This window comes from Nerophis lumbriciformis, linkage group LG04 (genome assembly GCF_033978685.3).
Source record: "Nerophis lumbriciformis linkage group LG04, RoL_Nlum_v2.1, whole genome shotgun sequence".
Lineage (NCBI taxonomy): Eukaryota > Metazoa > Chordata > Actinopteri > Syngnathiformes > Syngnathidae > Nerophis > Nerophis lumbriciformis.
Window position 1 is genome coordinate 58,439,908 of NC_084551.2, and position 25,448 is coordinate 58,465,355.

The 25,448-nt window shown below is 39.8% G+C and overlaps 1 protein-coding gene across 3 annotated transcripts in view; it reads left to right on the forward strand.

Moving 5' to 3' along the window:
• csf3r (colony stimulating factor 3 receptor) overlaps nt 1-14,415 on the forward strand; it is an 84,679-nt gene extending 70,264 nt beyond the window's left edge. For all 3 annotated transcript variants that reach the window (XM_072913098.1, XM_072913097.1, XM_072913096.1), the window contains 6 exons: nt 5,817-5,918; nt 9,937-10,083; nt 10,158-10,298; nt 10,370-10,466; nt 10,537-10,615; nt 12,456-14,415. In XM_072913098.1, coding sequence (XP_072769199.1) covers nt 5,817-5,918; nt 9,937-10,083; nt 10,158-10,298; nt 10,370-10,466; nt 10,537-10,615; nt 12,456-12,947 — 1,058 coding nt within the window. In that variant the 3' untranslated portion in view covers nt 12,948-14,415. The remainder of the gene's footprint in view (nt 1-5,816; nt 5,919-9,936; nt 10,084-10,157; nt 10,299-10,369; nt 10,467-10,536; nt 10,616-12,455) is intronic.
• The last annotated feature ends 11,033 nt before the right edge of the window (nt 14,416-25,448 follow it).

Below are 25,448 nucleotides of genomic sequence, written 5' to 3' on the forward strand. Positions count from 1 at the left end.
AATCCGCCCGACACGACCCGCGAGCGGATAAAATCTTAGTTTTTTTAATTTCATCCGCCCGATCCGCGGATAATCCGCGGACTCCGCGGTTGTGTCCGCAAACCGCGCATCTCTACCGCACGGTGATCACAATGTGTGTGCCAATGTTGACATCATCGACTGATCATCTGCTTCCTCGCTCGTAAAACTTTATTCTAGATCATAAATCATGCTTTTCACCTGGATAGTAGAAGGATGAGGACGTACTCCGACAAGTTGGTACATTTTGACAGCCAATTTAGACCCGGAAATGGCGAGATCGACACAAAAAGACGCTTGGTCCTACTTCCGTTTTCTTCGCGAGGATTATGAGTCATTTCTAGCAATCGGCATCCTAATGACAGCAGACCTTGTACAGTAAGTAGCAGAGGTGTGGACTCGAGACACATGACTTGGACTCGAGTCAGACTCGAGTCATGAATTTGATGACTTTAGACTCGACTTGACAAAATGTAAAAAGACTTGCAACTCGACTTAGACTTTAACATCAATGACTTGTGACTTCACTTGGACTTGAGCCTTTTGAATTGACATGACTTGACATGACTTGCTACTTTCCCCAAAACCCAAAGATGAAAAAGTTATTCGGGAGCACTCCGTATTTTTCATTGTGTACTTGTCTATCAGCGTTGCGTGTGTCAGCTGGTGTGGTCTCAGTACAACAGCCAATCAAATTAGATCTACTTTGTTTTCATCACACAGCATTCATCCAATCAAATTGCAGGACAACCAACGAAGAAGACATGTCCAAACCACACGCCAGTGAACAAAAAATGATACCTAAAATAATTTTGTTTGGGTATAAAAATTACGAGGTGGTCAACACAAAACGGTTTGCAGTATGCAACACATGCGGTTCGAAAATTACTGATGGAGAGGCAACAACTTCCAACTTCGTCCGGCATTTGAAGTTGCACAAAGAACGGTAAGTTTTGAATGTAAGATAACGTTTATTGGCTAAGTAACGTGACTTTTATTTGCTGTGTAGTTAAATCAGTGAGGCTGTAAACTCACTGCTAACGTTATAACGTTATTGCAAACACGGGAATCTGTTGCAGTTCACTACCTTATTCATACTTTTTGTTCAGTGATTTTTTTTAAGCAGGGTTACGTTAGTCAATATATCACACGTAACGTTAGACGGCGGTCAGCAGCACACCGTATTTTAGCCACCTAAAAAAAGACAAAAATAGTAAAATAAAGGTCAGTTAAAATGTATACTATATTATGAATATGTGTACCGTTTTAGCTAGCTTTCTGACATACTGTTGGTTGTTTACCTCAGTGGTCCCCAACCACCGGGCCGCGGCCCGGTACTGGTCCGTAGATCGATTGGTATCGGGCCGCACAAGAAATAATTTTTTCTTTTTTTCTTTTTTTAATTAAATCAACATAAAAAACACAAGATACACTTACAAGTAGTGCACCAACCCAAAACAACTCTCTCCCCCCTTTTGTTCTGGGCATTGAACATGAAGACTCTTCCTTCACTGTTCCGAGTGGCCATGAGAGTCTTGGCAGTGCCTGCCTCCAGTGCTCCAGTGGAGCGAGTTTTCAGCCATGGTGGCATCATACTACGCCCCCATCGTGCACACATGACTGACAGACTCTTGGCTAATTTGGTCTTTTGCAAATGCAATGCAGCATAGGGCCCTGACATATAAAAAGTACAACTTTTTTGTTATGTTCACGTATATGTCATGTTTTTTTCAATGTTAACACTTTTGTACAAATAAGTACATTTGCACTTTATTTTTCAATGTGTTTGTTCTGTAAAGGAATGAGTTAATGTTTAAAATGACTGGTTGATAGTGCTATTATAAAGTGCAATGTCAGCACAATTTTCTTTCCTGCAATTTAAAATGCACTTGTTTTAATAAATAAATACAGCGTTTGAAAAGCATACACAATCTGTGTTAATATATTAGTCTGTGGTTAAAAGGACTTGAAAGGACTCGAAACTCAAAATGCAGGACTTAGGACTTGACTTGAGACTTTCCAGTCTTGACTTTGGACTTGACTCGGGGCTTGCCTGTCTTGACTCGGGACTTGACTCGGACTTGAGGGCAAAGACTTGAGACTTACTTGTGACTTGCAAAACAATGACTTGGTCCCACCTCTGGTAAGTAGTGCTTTATTATGTGTGTTTGTGCGAAAGCAAGCTTGTTACATGAGGGCCCAGGTGTGTGGTCTTACAAAGGCAGATAACCAACGGGGCCTATAATCCGCGACGGACCAGAAAACATTGGCATTAACGGCTGAGGCTGTAGACAACCTCCAGATATAGATTTTTGTGTAATGAATTCCAAAAGATGGCGCTATTATGTAGGGCTGGAAAAGTAATCGAATGTTGGTTCCGATTTCAATTATTGCTTCTCACGATTATGAAAATATAATAATAGGGGGGAAAAAACTATTAATGGGCCATGCAATTGATATATTATTGATTATAGAAACATTTACACAATTATTATGTTTTGACCTAAAATACTGGACAATACCTTGTCCAAAGATGTTTTGCACCAATAAGTGTGAGGATTTTTGCATTTAATTAACAAACATTTTACTAAATGTTATTTGACACGAAATGCACACACTATGTGTCAGGCTTGGTAAAAAGATAGGACTCAGATGCAGAGTAGGGAACTTAGACAGGCTTTTATTTTGACAGCTTCCTTTTGACCTCCAAAGTCAAGGATTACAATATCTATTTTAACCAAAAACTAATCGGCAAAAAAGGTTCCAAAAAAAATAGGAACAACCAAAAATCGCTCCGAACGGAGGAAAACACAAAAGCAAAGACGAACTATAATTAATATATGCTATAAAATGTATAAACAAAAAACGCTCCAACAGGAGGAAGAAACAACAGCTATGAAAAATTCTACACTATCTAATCTAATAAAGTTTTAACAAAAATTGTCACTCAAAAATGTGAGGAAAGAATGAAAAATAACTGAAACTTACCACTTCGGCTGAATAAACTAAATAACAAAAAATCACTCTGCTGAGGAGGAAGAAAGGAAAACTCAAAATAGCAACGAAGGGATTCAGGATCAAAGAACATAAGCACAAGACGAGGCAAGGCAAGACAAGGCATGGACATGGGCATGGTTGCTAGAGAGCACGAATAAACGAAACAATCTGGCACAGAACAAAGGGAGGAGTGGGCTTATAAGACACATGAGGGTAATAGGGAACAGGTGGAAACAATCAGGGAACCGGGATGACGTCAGACTGATGACACAAAAGGAAGGGCAAGTGACCTGAAACGAGAGGAGAGTTACTTTTCAAACTAAAACATGCACATCACAAGACAGAAAAACCCAAGACAAGACTTCCCTCACCGCGGTGTGACACTATGGTGGTAAAACAAGTGTAAAAGGTAAAAAACAGAATTTTAAAAACTTAATTTGATCATTTTTTTATGTTACTATTGTTATTTTAATGTTTTTTTATAGCTATTTTTATGGCAATAACTATTATTTTACGTACCAACTCTATTTAACGTTGATATGATGGTACAATAAATATTCATCTTTTCAAATTAACAAATATTTGTCTGATTGTGATTGCAATCATACTTGCCAACCCTCCCGAATTTTCCGGGAGACTCCCGAAATTCAGCACCTCTCCCGAAAACCTCCCGGGACAAATATTCTCCCGAAAATCTCCCGATTTTCAGCTGGAGCTGGAGGCCACGCCCCCTCCAGCTCCATGCGGACCTGAGTGAGGACAGCCTTTTTTTCACGACGGGAGGACAACAGGGTGACAAGAACTAAATCATCCAGACTAGAGATAAATTGTATTATTATGTTTATCTTACCTAAAAATAAATATATTCATTAATTTAAAAAAATAAATAAAAACTAAATACATTTTTGCTATATTTTGCTGAAAACATAAAATTTCATTGTATTTTTTTTTGTATTTTTTCTGACTCCTTCTTACGTCCAGCCATAGAATTATACCGGTACATTAAAATAAACATATTTGAAATAATACATTTTAAATTATCATAATAATTAATTTAAAATGACCATATTTAATTATTTAAAAAATGGCTTGTTTATCAACAACTTTAGCATTTTATTCATTACATTTTGAAGCTCTCAGAAGCCAAATTATGTTATATTCATGTTATATTTATGCAAGTTTGAAGTATCAATTATCTAAACACAGTTTTGTTTGCATATTTTCAGTATATATATATATATATATATATGTGTATGAAATACTTGACTTGGTGAATTCTAGCTGTCAATATACTCCTCCCCTCTTAACCACGAGCCCAACCACGCCCCGCCCCGCCCCACCCCCCCAACCACGCCCCCACCCCCCACCTCCCGAAATCGGAGCTCTCAAGGTTGGCAAGTATGATTGCAATATCATACGATATTGCAATCCCGACATTGCAGTCTATTCAATTGAATATAAGTTGAAAAGGATTTGCAACTCATTGTATTCTGTTTTTATTTACCATTTACACCAGTGTTTTTCAACCTTTTTTGAGCCAAGGCACATTTTTTGTGTTGAAAAAATGCAGAGGCACACCACCGGCAGAAATCATTAAAAAAAGAAACTCAGTTGACAGTAAAAAGTTGTTGTCGCAATTGTTGGATATGACTTTAAAGCATGCATCACTATAGCTCTTGTCTCAAAGTAGGTGTACTGTCACCACCTGTCACATCACACCCTGACTTATTTGGACCTTTTTGCTGTTTTCCTGTGTGTAGTGTTTTACTTCTTGTCTTGCGCTCCTATTTTGGTGGTCTTTTTCTGTTTTTTTGGTATTTTCCTGTAGCAGTTTCATGTCTTCCTTTGAGCGATATTTCCCGCATCTACTTTGTTTTAGCAATCAAGAATATTTCAGTTGCTTTTGTCCTTCTTTGTGGGGACATTGTTGATTGTCATGTCATGTTCGGATGTACTTTGCTCTACTTTGACAGTAAGTCTTTGCTGTCGTCCAGCATTCTGTTTTTATTTACTTTGTAGCCAGTTCAGTTTTCGTTTCGTTCTGTATAGCCTTCCCTAAGCTTCAAAGCCTTTTCTTACTCACTCACCTTTTGTTTATTTTTGGTTTAAGCATTAGACACCTTTTTACCTGCACACTGCCTCCCGCTGTTTCCGACATCTACAAAGCAATTAGCTACCGGCTGCCACCTACTGATATGGAAGAGTATTACACGGTTTCTCTGCCGAACTCTAGACAGCACCGACACTCAACAACAACACATAAATTGCAGACTATAATTACTGGTTTAAAAAAATATTTTTAACCCAAATAAGTGAAATTAGATCATCTCCCACGGAACACCAGACTGTATCTCACGGCACACTAGTGTTGAAAAACACTGATTTACACAACGTGCCAACTTCACTGGTTTTGGGTTTTTGTAAATCCAGCTGGCCTAGCAGGTTTGAAAACAAAGTTTTTCCGTATCGTCCCCCAGCTACTGCCCTTGAAGGCTTCTGACACGTTGCCGACGACGATTAAAACGTAAGGAAAATGGCCACAAACCACAAACAATAAAATTGCCTCTATTGTGTCCTTTCTGCACTGGTTTGTAATTGGGAATTGGACGTCTTTGGTTTTAACATCCCTGCCTCTGTTATGTCACCATCCGCCATATCGTGCTAATCTGGCAGTCATCTCCCTCCCCAACAATCCCCTCCTCTTTTATACTGGGTCTCCATCTCGCCCGTGACCTGCCTTTTACACCCTGTTTTGGATCTTACGGGGCCCTGATACACTCTCAACCTCCTCTCATCCGCAGGCAGCTTTGAGCCCTACAAGCCCTACGGGATCTCCGTGTATCCCAGGTTTAAGGACGGGATCGGCCGGCCGCAGACTGTTAATGCCTACTCGCTGCAGAAGGGTGAGTGAGGAAAGGAGGGCAGGACAAGGCGTGATGAAGTTAGAAGGCCTTCGCTTTGGTGGGGAGTCAAGCAGGGATGAGGGGCGTCTGTTGAACGGTGCAACAGTGCCCTCTTGTGGCCAGATAAGTTTATTCCTTTATTGGCCCTCAGTAAGAAATGCACTAAAATATGCCATTTAATAATTTAAATGTTGTGTGTATTTACAGTCTATTATTATTATTATTACTAATGTATCTATTTGTTATTATTATACTGTACTACAATACTTTATGTATTTTTCAAAGCTCTTATTTCAATGTAGCAGATTTTTTTTTAAAGTAAAGTTGATTATAAATCAACTATTATTATCATTATTAATTATTATTAGTATTATTAAACTTGTATTTCAATGTAATTAAATTATTGGAAATGATTATGTGATGGGAATTATAGATAGATTTTTTTTTTATTATTAAATTATAAAGTAAATTCATTATAGGGAGTGACAATGTGGTTAAATTAAATGTCATAAGTATGTGGGAAATAAATATGGTTTATTTTCCATTTAATTGGTAAAGTCAGACATATTCATTCATCCAAGGCATGTGCATGACTTAATATAAATTATATTAATTAAAACATTGTGTTATTATTTATTGTATATTATTAAAAATACAATTTATCTTAAATATATCATTTTTATTTTACTACCAGGATCAATTATATGAACCCATGAGTATTCTTTTTCAATTTGAGGGCAAAGGCCAATCTTTGTTTTTCATCCATCCATCCATCTTCTTCCGCTTATCCGAGGTTGGGTCGTGGGGGCAGCAGCCTAAGCAGGGAAGCCCAGACTTCCCTCTCCCCAGCCACTTCGTCCAGCTCTTCCTGTGGGACCCCGAGGCGTTCCCAGGCCAGCCGGGAGACATTGTCTTCCCAACGTGTCCTGGGTTTTCCCCGCGGCCTCCTACCAGTCGGACGTGCCCTAAACACCTCCCTAGGGAGGCGTTCGGGTGGCATCCTGACCAGATGCCCGAACCACCCCATCTGGCTCCTCTCGATGTGGAGGAGCAGCGGCTTTACTTTGAGCTCCCCCCGGATGGCAGAGCTTCTCACCCTATCTCTAAGGGAGAGCCCCGCCACCCGGCGGAGGAAACTCATTTCGGCCGCTTGTACCCGTGATCTTGTCCTTTCGGTCATAACCCAAAGCTCATGACCATAGGTGAGGATGGGAACGTAGATCGACCGGTAAATTGAGAGCTTTGCCTTCCGGCTCAGCTCCTTCTTCACCACAACGGATCGATACAGCGTCCGCATTACTAAAGATGCCGCACCGATCCGCCTGTCGATCTCACGATCCACTCTTCCCTCACTCGTGAACAAGACTCCAAGGTACTTGAACTCCTCCACTTGGGGCAAGATCTCCTCCCCAACCCGGAGATGGCACTCCACCCTTTTCTGGGCGAGAACCATGGACTCGGACTTATATTTTATTTGTAAAATGTTACAAAACAATGATTTAGTAAATTAATAGAAAATGGCATTGTATTTTCAATAATAACTTCACGATATACACATTTTCACAAAGTAGGAATCAGTAATTATAAATGGAATATTTGCATAGCTATAGCATAAAATATCTTCTAAATATGTTTTTTTTTTTATCATTAATAAAACTTTTTAGTCACCTTTACACTATTTTAATCCAATGTGCTAATGCTCTCTGACGCTAAACAGCGCGCACTGATTGGTTTTGTCTCCTCTAGTGGCCAATAATACTCTAGTCTTGATATGTTTACTTCATTTAGCTATTTCTATGCAAAAAAAAAAAAAAAAAAAACTTAATTTAGGCCCAAAAAGTTATTGAATGTACTTCAAAGAATGTATTCAATCTGTGATGTGGTGAGTCCGCAATATTTGAAGCGCGATGTGGTGCGGCACGACTGTACTAAAGAGGTGTCAAAGTCATTTTCACTGAGGGCCACGTTGCAGTTATGATTGGCCCCAGAGGGCCGCTTTTAACAGTGAATACTATTACACATTTTTTTAATGCATTTTATCAGTAGATTTTTTTTAAACTAAAATGTAAAAAAAAATATGGCAGGGTGCAATAATTGCACCTCAAAAAGTAGTGTATATTACTGTAAATGGAAAAACAGTACTGCTGTTTTTATGGTTAAAAAAAAAAAAAAAAAAAAAAAAGGCAGCTCAGTTGCAGGATTTACTGTAATTTTGTTTTTTTAATGTAAATTTAAAAAACTGTAATTTTACAGTAACATTTTAGCACCTGAGCTGCCAGTTTTTTGTTTTTTTACCCCAAATCAACAAGTGTAGATTTTTCTGTGTATTACTTTGATTGCCAAAACGGCACCACCGTTTATTACAGTAAAAAAAAAAAAAAGTACAGTTTTTTTAATTTAGAGAAAAAGGCTGTAAAAACCACAGTAAATTTAACAATTTTACCATGAAATCTATTGTTACATTATGCAATTTGATGGATAACTTGCTTTGAAATCAATAATTATTGTATTTTTCTATTTAAAAAATAGTTTGAATGTTTGATAATATATTTTTGCATAATTAGACAATATTGAAGTTAACATAATTTGCGATTGCATGGAGTACATTCATTTTTTTTCCGCCAAAATAGAAAGAAAGAATACATTTTGTAAGAAAAGGATAGGATAGGTCTTTATTGTCATTGCACAAGTACAACGAAACTATGTTTTCAGCACAAACCCGTTCAAGATTAGACAAACAAACAGTGTACAGGGTTACAGAACAGGAACGCTTATGGGTCGCCACGAGGCGCCCCGTAAAAGATGGGAAAAAGGTAAAGAAGATGAGTAAAAAAAATACAATCTAGACTGGGCTCCTAAGGGAGCCGAGTCTGAAGTGGGAAAAAACCTCCATGCAATGCACACATAAACACGTTACATATAATCACGACAACTCGCAACAGAGGGGGGGTTGGGACCTGGAGGTCGACTGCTGCTATGAAGCGCTGCCAGCCGTCCATCACCCCGAAGGGGAATCAAGCGGTGGTCAAGGCGTGGTGTAGGGGAGAGGGGGTGTGTGTATATGCCCATTGTCTTGGGTGTGTTGATGTAGTGTCCATAGGCCTGGGGCCGTTCTGCATGCAAGCAAAAGTTCGACTCCAGGTGTCGTTGAGGAGGGAGGGAGGTCAAAAGCGTCGATCATTGAGGTGTCCTCGGGGGATGTTTTCAGAACAGTCTGCTCCTGTTGTTGCAGCGTCAAGGCCATTCGAGGGAGTCAAATCGTAGATGAGGATTTTTGTTTTTCCGCGAGCAGACATTACAATGGCTTGTCTGTCCCTCATATCCAATTTTCCCATTTCAACCAGCTTTTCCATGATGTGATCCATCTTGCGATTCAGTTCAGAAATCGCCCCAGTCTGTGATCTCACAGCCCGGCCCAAACCTTCCATTGCGACGAACAGCCTTTGGGCTCCTTCAGTGGCTGCCATCGTCTTACGAATTTGACGATACACCAGAGCAATGCCCAGCCCAATCAGCAGGTGCCCCGCGATCACGGTTCCAAATAGGTAGATGTCTTCCACGTCCTCGATGGAAAAGACTGAGATTCTCCATTTCTCCCAGGAATCTCTCACGTACCCCGCAGCAATGGTTCCATCAGGGCAGCCAGGCTCCCCAGAACCTCTTTTCCTCGTCGAAAAGATTTTGTCAATTGAGTCGAGAGTCCAGCTGATCATTTCCATGTCTGATGTATAGATTTGGAGGACAGCGCAAAGAGAGAGGCTTCAAAAAGTGTAGACAAGACAAAACAAAGAGAGCAAGCAGGGAGAAGAAGGGAGCGGAATAAATGCCATTGCCCACACCAGAGGCAAGACAAAAGTTACAGTACTTTATTGATACATATTATTTCCAGGCTTTCGAGGGCCAAATAAAATGAAGTGGCGGGCCACATCTGGAGTGTGACACTTGTGGTGTATTATAAATCATGTGTCAATATGGTGACGCCTTAAAGCTAAAACTACAATCGCCTTTTTTGTTTTAGCTCCATCTATGGTTCCCAAGCTGAGAATCCAAAAGAACTGGCGCTCTGACGTGGAACTCACCTGGGACGAAATACCTTTGGACCAACGTAACGGGATTATCCGAAGCTACACGTTGTTCTACTGGGACGAGACCAAAATAGTTCACGGTGGGTATGCTTTCAATCAAAATGCCTTTTGTTTACATCTCAGGTAAAAATGTGCTATATGTTCTTCATTGTAGCGGCGATTGGAGACCTGAAAAAGCGGCGAACGGTCCTGACAGGCCTCAACGCCATGGTGGTCTACGATGCCGTGTTGATGGTCAGCACGGGCGGCGGCAGCAGAAACGGCTCGATGGTTCATTTTGATATCAAAGAAATGGGTTTGTATCATTTAGTGTTGCAAGATTCTCTCGTAAGAAGAAGCACGTCAGGGCAATTCTTTCCTGCTCAGATCCGGTGTTTGTGGCCATGATAGCGGTGTTGTCAGCCGTGCTTTTCCTTCTGCCCATCATCGTCATGGTGGTCTTTTGTCTCTACAAAGATAGCATGTGAGTATGACGGTGACTATGCTGGGGCTGTCAGCAGCATTCATTCATGCTCATTGTTGCCTTTTTCCAGGCTGAAGGTGCGATTTTGGCCCGCTGTTCCCGATCCTGCAAACAGCAGCATCAAAAGGTGGACGTCTGAATCCACACAGGTAATAAAAACAATTATTAATAAATGTATTAGACCACCGCCTAAGACAGGCCTGGGTAATTATTCTGACTCGGGGGGCCAAATTTAGAGAAAGAAATGTGTCTGGGGGCCGGTATATCTATCTATATACAGTATGTATACATATATATATATATATATATATATATATATATATATATATATATATATATATATATATATATATATATATATATACAAACCCCGTTTCCATATGAGTTGGGAATTTGTGTTAGATGTAAATATAAACGGAATACAATGATTTGCAAATCATTTTCAACCCATATTCAGTTGAATGCACTACAAAGACAAGATATTTGATGTTTAAACTCATAAAATTAATTTTTTTTTGCAAATAATAATTAACTTAGAATTTCATGGCTGCAACACGTGCCAAAGTAGTTGGGAAAGGGCATGTTCACCACTGTGTTACATGGCCTTTCCTTTTAACAACACTCAGTAAACGTTTGGGAACTGAGGAGACACATTTTTGAAGCTTCTCAGGCGGAATTCTTTCCCATTCTTGCTTGATGTACAGCTTAAGTTGTTCAACAGTCCGGGGGTCTCCGTTGTGCTATTTTAGGCTTCATAATGCGCCACACATTTTCAATGGGAGACAGGTCTGGACTACAGGCAGGCCAGTCTAGTACCCGCACTCTTTTACTATGAAGCTACGTTGATGTAACACGTGGATTGGCATTGTCTTGCTGAAATAAGCAGGGGCGTCCATGGTAACGTTGCTTGGATGGCAACATATGTTTCTCCAAAACCTGTATGTACCTTTCAGCATTAATGGCGCCTTCACAGATGTGTAAGTTACCCATGTCTTGGGCACTAATACACCCCCATAACATCACAGATGCTGGCTTTTCAACTTTGCGCCTAAAACAATCCGGATGGTTCGTTTCCTCTTTGGTCTGGAGGACCCGACATCCACAGTTTCCAAAAACAATTTGAAATGTGGACTCGTCAGACCACAGAACACTTTTCCACTTTGTATCAGTCCATGTTAGATGAGCTCAGGCCCAGCGAAGCCGACAGCGTTTCTGGGTGTTGTTGATAAATGGTTTTCGCCTTGCATAGGAGAGTTTTAACATACACTTACAGATGTAGCGACCAACTATAGTTAGTGACAGTGGGTTTCTGAAGTGTTCCTGAGCCTATGTGGTGATATCCTTTACACACTGATGTCGCTTGTTGATGCAGTACAGCCTGAGGAATCAAAGGTCACGGGCTTAGCTGCTTACGTGCAGTGATTTATCCAGATTCTCTGAACCTTTTGATGATATTAAGGACCGTAGATGGTGAAATCCCTAAATTCCTTGCAATAGCTGGTTGACAAAGGTTTTTCTTAAACTGTTCAACAATTTGCTCACGCAATTGTTGACAAAGTGGTGACCCTCGCCCCATCCTTGTTTGTGAATGACTGAGCATTTCATGGAATTTACTTTTATACCCAATCATAGCACCCACCTGTTCCCAATTTGCCTGTTCACCTGTGGGATGTTCCAAATAAGTGTTTGATGAGCACTCCTCAACTTCGTCTGTCTTTTTTGCCACTTGTGCCAGCTTTTTTGAAACATGTTGCAGGCATCAAATTCCAAATGAGCTAATATTTGCAAAACATAACAAAGTTTTCCAGTTTGAACATGAAATATCTTGTCTTTGCAGTCTATTCAATTGAATATAAGTTGAAAAGGATTTGCAAATCATTGTATTCTCTTTTTATTTACCATTTACACAACTTGACAACTTCACTGGGCTTGGGGGTTTGTAATAAAACATGCATTCACCCTGAAATGTCCAATCATTCCTTTTTGCAGGATAGCATGTCTCCCTGGGACAGTGAGGAGCCCAATCCGATATACTTGTCCCACTTGAGTGTCCTGGATGTCACCATAAAACCAAAGAAAGCAGAGGAAGACCATAGTCTTTGGTCAAACAGTGCCGAGGACACCAGCGACCTCGGGGAGTCTCTTTGCGGCTCCCCGTTCCTCCCCGGCCTCTCTTCCGCCAACAGCGACTCCATCCCTTACGCCAGCGTCATCTTCCCCGCCGCCACCTCGCCGCCCACGCAGCACCCTCACGTGTACCTGCGCTCGGAGTCCACGCAGCCCCTGTTGGAGTCGGAAGAACTCCACAGTCCAAAGTCCTACCAGGACTTGGCGCCTGACGGGTCGCATGGGGAGCAGTGCTTTTTCGGACCGTGCGCGGGCGGGGAAGAAGAAGAAAAGGAGGCGGAGCCAGCAATTCATTGGGATGACTTCCCTTTTCTAAAAGCGTTGGCTATGAACGACACGCAGGGATGTGCTTAGGATCCTCAAAACATGCTACTTGGTACTTTTTAGAGAGTCTGTGTATGCATTTTATGTGACGTGTATTACGTTTTGCTGTGTAAGCTTGGTAGAGTCATGAAGGAAAGTGTGATGTCCTGAAGTCCATCCATCAATCCATTTTCTACCGCTTGTCCCTTTTGGGGTCTCGGAGGGTGCTGGAGCCTATCTCAGCTGCATTGTTAATATGCATTACATAATTATTTGATAATACTTTATTGTATTGTTTATACAATGTGCAAAGACATACACTATGTCAGGTTCAAACACTGATGACGTCTATTAAACAAGACAAGAGGCAAAGAATTAAACAGAGACAGAATTCAATTTGGACTCAATATATTGAGGAGAGTCGCCCGGACAATGTATCCCTCTACAACCTCCAGCACGCTCTGCCAAAAGATTGCATGCCTCCTTCTTTTATTTTGGACCCTCCCCGACCACTTGGCCACCGCTGTTTCCAAAGAACAAAGGTCGCGAAAAAGTTCAACAGAAAAGGTCAGTTCAAAAAGAGTTCCATAAAATAGTTCAAAAAGAGTTCGTAAAATAGTTCAAAAAGAGGTCCATAAAATAGTTAAAAAAGAGTTTGTCTGGAAATTGGGCAGATCCTGTCATCTCTCCGCTTTGAAGTCCTTGGGCCAGAACAACATCCTTCTGTTGATTACCATACATGAAAGAACACAGGAATCCCCCACCTACACAGTGGAGTTTTACGAGCCTTAATCTTGGTAGGCCTCAAAGACAGCCTTTTGTCTTCTTGTCAGGAACACAATGTAATACAAAGTTTTTGTGATAATTTAGAAACAATTATTCTAACACACTATATTGCCAAAAGTATTTGGCCACATGCCTTGACTCACATATGAACTTGAAGTGCCATCCCATTCCTAACCCATAGGGTTCAATATGATGTCTGTTCACCCTTTACGGCTATTACAGCTTCAACTCTTCTGGGAAGGCTGTCCACAAGGTTGCAGAGTGTGTTTATAGGAATTTTCGACCAGTCTTCCAAAAGCGCATTGGTGAGGTCACACACTGATGTCGGTAGAGAAGACCTGGCTCTTAGTCTCCGTTCCAATTCATCCCAAAGGTGTTCTATCGGGTTCAGGTCAGGACTCTGTGCAGGCCAGTCAGGTTCATCCACACCAGACTCTGTCATCCATGTCTTTATGGACCTTGCTTTTATTTTTACTAGTATTACTATTATGTTAGATCCACTATGGACTGGACTCTCACAATATTATGTTAGATCCACTATGGACTGGACTCTCACAATATTGGGAGGAGGGTCCCACATCTGCGGTCCTCTCCAAAGGTTCCCATTGTCCCATTGGGTTGAGTTTTTCCTTGCCCTGATGTGGGATTTGAACCGAGGATGTCGTTGTGGCTTGTGCAGCCCTTTGAGACACTCGTGATTTAGGGCTATATAAATAAACATTGATTGATTGATTGCTTGCTTTGTGCACAGTCATGTTGGAAGAGGAAGGGGCCCGCTCCAAACTGTTCCCACAAGGTTGGGAGCATGGAATTGTCCAAAATGTTTTGGTATCCTGGAGCATTCAAATGTCCTTTCACTGGCACTAAGGGGCCAAGCCCAACTCCTGAAAAACAACACCACAACATAGTTCCTCCTCCACCTAATTTCACACTCGGCACAATGCAGTCCGAAACGTTGCGTTCTCCTGGCAACCTCCAAATCCAGACTGGTCCATCAGATTGCCAGATGGAAAAGTGTGATTCATCACTCCAGAGAAGGCGTCTCCACTGCTCTAGAGTCCAGTGGCGACGTGCTTTACACCACTGCATCCCACCCTTTGCATTGTACTTGGCGATGTATGGCTTAGATGCAGCTGCTCGGCCATGGAAACCCATTCCATGAAGCTCTCTGCGTATTGTACGTGGGCTAATTGGAAGGTCACATGCAGTTTGGAGCTCTGCAGCAACTGACTGTGCAGAAAGTCTTTGCACTATGCGCTTCAGTATCTGCTGACCCCTCTCTGCACAGGTAGCCTCCTATGACAGTTCCACGCTGGAAATCACTGAAAGCGGCCCATTCTTTCACAAATGTTTGTAGAAACAGTCTCCATGCCTAAGTGCTTGATTTTATACACCGGGCCAAGTGGTTAGGACACCTGATTCTCATCATTTGGATGGGTGGCCAAATACTTTTGTCAATATGGTGTATATAGTGACTGCAATGCTTTAATGTGGAGCTAAAGTTGTATTCGTCTGAGAGCAAGTCGTACATGTTGCCGTTCTACACAAAGCAGCGTAAAAACTGTCATGTCTGTGTAATCATGTTTTGTTTTAAGTCATGTTTTGTTTAGTTATAGGACTCTTTAGTTTCTGTCTTTTCACTCCCTTGTCTTGTTTCCATGATTACCCCATTAGTTTCACCTGTTCCACGTTTGGACTCATTGTGCACTCTTGATTGTCACCATAGCAACGATTAGTTTTCACCTGTCACGTCACGCACCTGTTTCACGTTTTGAGTCACGCACCTGCTTTCACTAATCATGTCCATAGTATTTAAGTTCATTCTTTTCAGTTTGTCTTTCTGGTGACATCCCACAATTATGCTCCTGCACACTCTCCACACCCTTTTGACCCTTGCTACTCTTTTTTTCATGCCGGTTCCATGCCAAGTAAGTTTTTGTTTATTAAGCCACAGTTAGTGTTTTGTTTAATTGTTCATAGTTTCTGCCAATGTGCAAGTTGTGTGTTTATAGTCTAGTTTTGTACCTCCGCCCCTGTGCACGCCTTTTGTTTGATCCTTTCTTTGTAGTTATAGTGTTAAATAAATCATGTATTTACCTTCACGCCATGACCAGTCCAATTCACTTGCACCTCGGGAGAACAAACCAAGCCATAGTCCAAGTCGTGACAGATGTCGTCAGCACGACAAACTGAAAAGAATGAACTTAAATACTATGGACATGATTAGTGAAAGCAGGTGCGTGACTCAAAACGTGAAACAGGTGCGTGACGTGACAGGTGAAAACTAATGGTTGCTATGGTGACAATCAAGAGTGCACAATGAGTCCAAACGTGGAACAGGTGAAACTAATGGGGTAATCATGGAAACAAGACAAGGGAGTGAAAAGACAGAAACTAAAGAGTCCTATAACTAAACAAAACATGACTTAAAACAAAACATGATTACACAGACATGACAAAAACAATGCCGTAAGTTGTCTTTAACAAGTTAAGAACATGTCAGACAAAAGTGTAATAGTGCCGATATGTTGAATAGAATTGTCGAATTAGATACGTGTTGAAGTCATTCAGGTAGACGGGGGTCTGTCTCCCTCTGCTGGACATTTTTGGGACATTACAGTTACATTTTGTATGTCACAGTCCGAAAAATGTATTTTCTAAAGCTTATTATTAGGGCTGCGAATCTTTGGGAGTCCCACGATTCGATTCAATATCGATTCTTGGGGTCACGATTCGATTCAAAATCGATTTTTTTTTTTCCGATTCAACACGATTCTCGATTCAAAAACGGTATTTTCCCGATTCAAAACTATTCTCTATTCATTCAATACATGGGATTTCAGCAGGATCTACCCCAGTCTGCTGACATGCAAGCAGAGTAGTAGATTTTTGGAAAAAGCTTTTATAATTGTAAAGGACAATGTTTTATCAACTGATTGCAGAAACGTAAATTTGTTTGAACTATTAAATGAACCAAAAATATGACTTATTTTATCTTTGTGAAAATATTGGACACAGTGTGTTGTCAAGCTTATGAGATGCGATGCAAGTGTAAGCCACTGTGACACTATTGTTCTTTTTTTTTTTTTTTATAAATGTCTAATGATAATGTCAATGAGGGATTTTTAATCACTGCTATGTTGAAATTGTAACTAATATTGATACTGTTGTTGATAATATTAATTTTTGTTTCACTACTTTTGGTTTGTTCTGTGTCGTGTTTGTGTCTCCTCTCAATTGCTCTGTTAATTGCATTTCTGAGTGTTGCTGGGTCGGGTTTGGTTTTGGAATTGGATTGCATTGTTATGGTATTGCTGTGTATTGTTGTGTTGGATTGATTAGTTAAAAACAAAATTTAAAAAAGAAACAAAATAATAAATAAATAAATAAAAAAAATAAAAAAAATTTAAAATGAGAGTCAATTTGTGAGAATCGCAATTCGAATTCAAATCAATTTTTTCCCACGCCCCTACTTATTATGCTCAGCTCAGACTTTGTTTGTTTCTTTCACGGTAAGAACTGAAAAGAAATGTATTTTGCCTTTGAACGCAACTAGCAGAGCAGGTTTTACATTTGTTTCCTTCTTTTTTATTTTAATGTGTGCTGGTGCCACCCAAGAAAGCCCACCTAACTCTTTGATAAGAACCTCTATTTTTTCAAATAAATAAAATGTTTTTTCCTTCTTTTAAATACAGTTGTACCATTATTTAAGTTTTTTTAACCTACGGTTCACAAATGGACAATAGACCATTCCATTATTAGCTCAGCAGTACAGGCCGCTTATTCCCTTCGGGGTTGCGGGGGGCGCTGGAGCCTATCTCAGTTGCATTCGGGCGGAAGGCGGCGTACACCCTGGACAAGTCGCCACCTCATCGCAGGGCCAACACAGATAGACAGACAACATTCACACTCACATTCACACACTAGGGCCAATTTAGTGTTGCCAATCAACTTATCCCCAGTTGCAAGTCTTTGGAGGTGGGAGGAAGCCGGAGTACCCGGAGGGAACCCACGCAGTCACGGGGAGAACATGCACACTCCACACAGAAAGATCCCGATCCCGGGATTGAACTCAGGACTACTCAGGACCTTTCTATTGTGAGGCGCATGCACTAACCCCTGTTCCACCGTGCTGCCCGCAGTACGGGCAATGCATGTTTATTTATTGATATAGTACCATAAACAAAATGTATATAAAATTGAGTAAAAAAGAAAACTATATCCTGAAATTACTGAATTTGTTTAAGTCCAAAGCATACATTTTTATTAAGGAAGATATAATTTCAATAATTATTGCTGAAGTTATTAGTGAGGGGTAAAACGATACTTTCATAGCTGGCAAAGCAAACGCTTGGGCAGCACAGAGAAGGTACCTTTCAGTAAGGCAGAGGCAATAACAATAATTGACGGAAATCTTTTCAAAGAGTGGCAAGTACACTAGAACTAGAGTACAACAGGAAGACACGAATATGCAATACAGAACCCAAGCAGGGGTGGGAAGAACTGTAAGGGGGAGCACAAAAGATTAGGGGTGTGGGGAAAATATGATACAAATTCGAATCGCGATTCTCACGTTGTGCGATTCAGAATCGATTCTCATTTTTAAAAAATCGATTTATTTTATTTATTTTTTTATTTTATTTTTTAAATTAATCAATCCAACAAAACAATACACAGCAATACCATAACAATGCAATCCAATTCCAAAACCAAGGCCGACCCAGCAACACTCAGAACTGCAATAAACAGAGCAATTGAGAGGAGACACAAACACGACACAGAACAAACCAAAAGTAGTGAAACAAAAATTAATATTATCAACAACAGTATCAATAGTAGTTACAATTTCAACATAGCAGTGATTAAAAATCCCTCATTGACATCATCATTAGACATTTATAAAAAATTTAAAAAAAAGAACAATAGTGTCACAGTGACTTACACTTGCATCGCATCTCATAAGCTTGACAACACACTGTGTCCAATATTTTCACAAAGATAAAATAAGTCATATTTTTGGTTCATTTAATAGTTCAAACAAATTTACATTATTGCAATCAGTTGATAAAACATTGTCCTTTACAATTATAAAAGCTTTTTACAAAAATCTACTACTCTGCTTGCATGTCAGCAGACTGGGGTAGATCCTGCTGAAATCCTATGTATTGAATGAATAGAGAATCCTTTTGAATCGGGAAAATATCGTTTTTTAATCGAGAATTGTGTTGAATCGAAAAAAATCGATTTTGAATCGAATCGTGACCCCAAAAATCGATATTGAATCGAATCGTGGGACACCCAAAGATTCACAGCCCTATACGTATATATATTAGGGATGTCCGATAATGGCTTTTTGTCGATATCCGATATTCCGATATTGTCCAACTCTTTAATTATCGATACCGATATCAACCGATACCGATATAAACAGTCGTGGATTTAACACATTATTATGCCTAATTTGGACAACCAGTTATGGTGAAGATAAGGTCCTTTTTAAAAAATAAAATAAACTACTTTTGGTTTGTTCTGTGTCGTGTTTGTGTCTCCTCTCAATTGCTCTGTTTATTGCAGTTCTGAGTGTTGCTGGGTCGGCCTTGGTTTTGGAATTGGATTGCATTGTTATGGTATTGCTGTGTATTGTTTTGTTGGATTGATTAATTTAAAAAATAAAATAAAAAAATAAATAAAATAAATCGATTTTTTAAAAATGAGAATCGATTCTGAATCGCACAACGTGAGAATCGCGATTCGAATTTGTATCATATTTTCCCCACACCCCTAATCTTTTGTGCTCCCCCTTACAGTTCTTCCCACCCCTGCTTGGGTTCTGTATTGCATATTCGTGTCTTCCTGTTGTACTCTAGTTCTAGTGTACTTGCCACTCTTTGAAAAGATTTCCGTCAATTATTGTTATTGCCTCTGCCTTACTGAAAGGTACCTTCTCTGTGCTGCCCAAGCGTTTGCTTTGCCAGCTATGAAAGTATCGTTTTACCCCTCACTAATAACTTCAGCAATAATTATTGAAATTATATCTTCCTTAATAAAAATGTATGCTTTGGACTTAAACAAATTCAGTAATTTCAGGATATAGTTTTCTTTTTTACTCAATTTTATATACATTTTGTTTATGGTACTATATCAATAAATAAACATGCATTGCCCGTACTGCGGGCAGCACGGTGGAACAGGGGTTAGTGCATGTGCCTCACAATACAAGAGTCCTGAGTAGTCCTGAGTTCAATCCCGGGATCGGGATCTTTCTGTGTGGAGTTTGCATATTCTCCCCGTGACTGCGTGGGTTCCTTCCGGGTACTCCGGCTTGCTCCAACCTCCAAAGACTTGCACCTGGGGATAAGTTGATTGGCAACACTAAATTGGCCCTAGTGTGTGAATGTGAGTGTGAATGTTGTCTGTCTGTGTTGGACCTGCGATGAGGTGGCGACTTGTCCAGGGTGTACCCCGCCTTCCGCCCGAATGCAACTGAGATAGGCTCCAGCGCCCCCCGCAACCCCGAAGGGAATACGCGGTAGAAATGGATGGATGGATGGATGGATAGATGCCTGTACTGCTGAGCTAATAATGGAATGGTCTATTGTCCATTTGTGAACCGTAGGTTAAAAAAACTTAAATAATGGTACAATTGTATTTATTTGAAAAAATACAGGTTCTTATCAAAGAGTTAGGTGGGCTTTCTTGGGTGGCACCAGCACACATTAAAATAAAAAAGAAGGAAACAAATGTAAAACCTGCTCTGCTAGTTGCGTTCAAAGGCAAAATACATTTCTTTTCAGTTCTTACCGTGAAAGAAACAAACAAAGTCTGAGCTGAGCATAATAAGTAGGGGTGTGGGAAAAAATTGATTCGAATTCGAATCGCGATTCTCACAAATTGACTCTCATTTTAAAATTGTTTTATTTTTATTTATTTATTTATTTATTATTTTGTTTCTTTTTTAAATTTTGTTTTTAACTAATCAATCCAACACAACAATACACAGCAATACCATAACAATGCAATCCAATTCCAAAACCAAACCCGACCCAGCAACACTCAGAAATGCAATTAACAGAGCAATTGAGAGGAGACACAAACACGACACAGAACAAACCAAAAGTAGTGAAACAAAAATTAATATTATCAACAACAGTATCAATATTAGTTACAATTTCAACATAGCAGTGATTAAAAATCCCTCATTGACATTATCATTAGACATTTATAAAAAAAGAACAATAGTGTCACAGTGGCTTACACTTGCATCGCATCTCATAAGCTTGACAACACACTGTGTCCAATATTTTCACAAAGATAAAATAAGTCATATTTTTGGTTCATTTAATAGTTCAAACAAATTTACATTATTGCAATCAGTTGATAAAACATTGTCCTTTACAATTATAAAAGCTTTTTACAAAAATCTACTACTCTGCTTGCATGTCAGCAGACTGGGGTAGATCCTGCTGAAATCCTATGTATTGAATGAATAGAGAATCCTTTTGAATCGGGAAAATATCGTTTTTTAATCGAGAATTGTGTTGAATCGAAAAAAATCGATTTTGAATCGAATCGTGACCCCAAAAATCGATATTGAATCGAATCGTGGGACACCCAAAGATTCACAGCCCTATACGTATATATATTAGGGATGTCCGATAATGGCTTTTTGTCGATATCCGATATTCCGATATTGTCCAACTCTTTAATTATCGATACCGATATCAACCGATACCGATATAAACAGTCGTGGATTTAACACATTATTATGCCTAATTTGGACAACCAGTTATGGTGAAGATAAGGTCCTTTTTAAAAAATAAAATAAAATAAAATAAGATAAATAAATTAAAAACATTTTCTTGAATAAAAAAGAAAGTAAAACAATATAAAAACAGTTACATAGAAACTAGTAATTAATGAAAATGAGTAAAATTAACTGTTAAAGGTTAGTACTATTAGTGGACCAGCAGCACGCACAATCATGTGTGCTTACGGACTGTATCCCTTGCAGACTGTATTGATATATCCATCCATTTTCTACCGCTTATTCCCTTTGGGGTCGCGGGGGGCGCTGGAGCCTATCTCAGCTACAATCGGGCGGAAGGCGGGGTACACCCTGGACAAGTCGCCACCTCATCGCAGGGCCAACACAGATAGACAGACAACATTCACACTCACATATATATATTGATATATAATGTAGGAACCACAATATTAATAACAGAAAGAAACAACCCTTTTGTGTGAATGAGTGTGAATGGGGGAGGGAGTTTTTTTTGGTTTGGTGCACTAATTGTAAGTGTATCTTGTGTTTTTTATGTTGATTTAATTTAAATTAAAAAAAAATTAAAAACGATACCGATTATAAGAAAACCCATCTATCCATCCATTTTCTAACGCTTATTCCCTTCGGGGTCGCTGGAGCCTATCTCAGCTACAATCGGGCGGAAGGCGGAGTACACCCTGGACAAGTCGCCACCTCATCGCAGGGCCAACACAGATAGACAGACAATATTCACACTCACATTCACACACTAGGGCCAACCGATACCGATAATTTCCGATATTACATTTTAAAGCATTTATCGGCCGATAATATCGGACATCTCTAGTTTTAACCCAAGGACGACAAAGCGGAGAGAAGGCAGGGTCTGCCCAAGTTCCAGACGACCTCTTTTTTAACCTCCTTTTTCAACTGTTTTACGAACCTCTTTTTGAACTCTTTTACGACCTTTTCTGTGAACTGTTTACGACCCTCGTCCTTTAGAAACAGCTGTGGCCATGAGGTCAGGGAAGGTCCAAATAAAAGAAGGAGGCGTGCAATCTTTTGGCAGAACGTAATGACACTGTACAAGGGTACAGATGTACAAACCCCGTTTCCATATGAGTTGGGAAATTGTGTTAGATGTAAATATAAACGGAATACAATGATTTGCAAATCATTTCCAACCCATATTCAGTTGAATATGCTACAAAGACAACATATTTGATGTTCAAACTCATAAACATTTTTTTTTTTGCAAATAATCATTCACTTTAGAATTTGATGCCAGCAACACGTGACAAAGAAGTTGGGAAAGGTGGCAATAAATACTGATAAAGTTGAGGAATGCTCATCAAACACTTATTTGGAACATCCCACAGGTGAACAGGCTAATTGGGAACAGGTGGGTGCCATGATAGGGTATAATAGTAGATTCCATGAAATGCTCAGTCATTCACAAACAAGGATGGGGCGAGGGTCACCACTTTGTCAACAAATGCGTGAGCAAATTGTTGAACAGTTTAAGAAAAACCTTTCTCAACCAGCTATTGCAAGGAATTTAGGGATTTCACCATCTACGGTCCGTAATATCATCAAAGGGTTCAGAGAATCTGGAGAAATCACTGCACGTAAGCAGCTAAGCCCGTGACCTTTGATCCCTCAGGCTATACTGCATCAACAAGCGACATCAGTGTGTAAAGGATATCACCACATGGGCTCAGGAACACTTCAGAAACCCACTGTCAGTAACTACAGTTGGTCGCTACATCTGTAAGTGCAAGTTAAAACTCTCCTATGCAAGGCGAAAACCGTTTATCAACAACACCCAGAAACGCCGTCGGCTTCGCTGGGCCTGAGCTCATCTAAGATGGACTGATACAAAGTGGAAATGTGTTCTGTGGTCTGACGAGTCCACATTTCAAATTGTTTTTGGAAACTGTGGACGTCGTGTCCTCCGGACCAAAGAGGAAAAGAACCATCCGAATTGTTATAGGCGCAAAGTTGAAAAGCCAGCATGTGTGATGGTATGGGGGTGCATTAGTGCCCAACGCATGGGTAACTTACACATCTGTGAAGGCACCATTAATGCTGAAAGGTACATACAGGTTTTGGAGCAACATATGTTGCCATCCAAGCAACGTTACCATGGACGCCCCTGCTTATTTCAGCAAGACAATGCCAAGCCACGTGTTACATCAACGTGGCTTCATAGTAAAAGAGTGCGGGTACTAGACTGGCCTGCCTGTAGTCCAGACCTGTCTCCCATTGAAAATGTGAAGCCTAAAATAGCACAACGGAGACCCCCGGACTGTTGAACAACTTAAGCTGTACATCAAGCAAGAATGGGAAAGAATTCCACCTGAGAAGCTTCAAAAATGTGTCTCCTCAGTTCCCAAAAGTTTACTGAGTGTTGTTAAAAGGAAAGGCCATGTAACACAGTGGTGAACATGCCCTTTCCCAACGACTTTGTCACGTGTTACAGCGATGAAATTCTAAGTTAATTATTATTTGCAAAAAAAAATTAAGTTTATATACAAATATGTTGTCTTTGTAGCATATTCAACTGAATATGGGTTGAAAAGGATTTGCAAATCATTGTATTCCGTTTATATTTACATCTAACACAATTTCCCAACTCATATGGAAACGGGGCTTGTCCACGTTTCTCCTCACTGAACCACATTGAATTCTGTCTTTGTTTGATTCTTTGCTTCTTGTCCTGTTTAATAGACATCGTCAGTGTTTGAACCTGATAATTTCATCCATCCATTCATTTTCAAAATAATCTTACTCATCTCACCATATGAAATATAACTTACTTCACCGACTATTATTTATTTATTTTTATTGTGATTACCTGGGGATAGGTTGATTGGCAACACTAAATCGGCCCTAGTGTGTGAATGTTGTCTATCTGTGTTGGCCCTGCGATGAGGTAGCGACTTGTCCAGGGTGTACCCCGCCTTCCGCCCGATTGTAGCTGAGATAGGCTCCAGCGCCCCCCGCGACCTTGAAGGGAATAAGCGGTAGAAAATGGATGGATGGATGGATACTTATAGAGTATATTGTGAATAAATTGAGAACAGGAAGTGAACAAAAGTTTTAGCAACTGTTATGTACAAGAAAAGGGGTAGGATTAAATAAACGCTCCTTCTTCCTACTCCTTGCCGGACATGTTGAATAGAGAAACTGGAAATTGTGATGTATCATGTTGTCATACTTGCCAACCTTGAGACCTCCGATTTCGGGAGGTGGAGGTGGGGTCCGGGGGGGCGGGGGGGCGTGGTTGGGGGCGTGGTTAAGAGGGGAGGAGTATATTGACAGCTAGAATTCACCAAGTCAAGTATTTCATACATATATATATATATATATATATATATATATATATATATATATCCTGAAAATATGCAAACAAAACTGTGTTTGGATAATTGATACTTCAAACTTGCATAAATAAATCTTAAGGAATATAACCTAACTTGGCTTCTGAGAGTTTCAAAATGTAATGAATAAAATGCTAAAGTTGTTGATAAACAAGCAATTATTTTAATAATTAAATATGGTCATTTTAAATGAATTGTTATGATCATTTAAAATTAATTATTTCAAATATGTTTATTTTAATGTAAAATTCTATGGCTGGATGTAATAAGGAGTCAGAAAAAATAAAAATAAAAATGCAATTAATTTTGATGTTTTTAGCAAAATATAGTAAAAATGTATTTAGTTTTTTTGTTTTTTTTAAATTAATAAATATCTATTTATTTTTAGGTAAGATAAACATAATAATACAATGTATCTCTAGTCTGGATGATTTAGTTCTTGTCACCCTGTTGTCCTCCCGTAGTGAAAAAAGGCTGTCCTCACTCAGGTCCGCATGGAGCTGGAGGGGGGCGTGGCCTCCAGCTCCGGCTGAAAATCGGGAGATTTTCGGGAGAATATTTGTCCCGGGAGGTTTTCGGGAGAGGCGCTGAATTTCGGGAGTCTCCCGGAAGATTCGG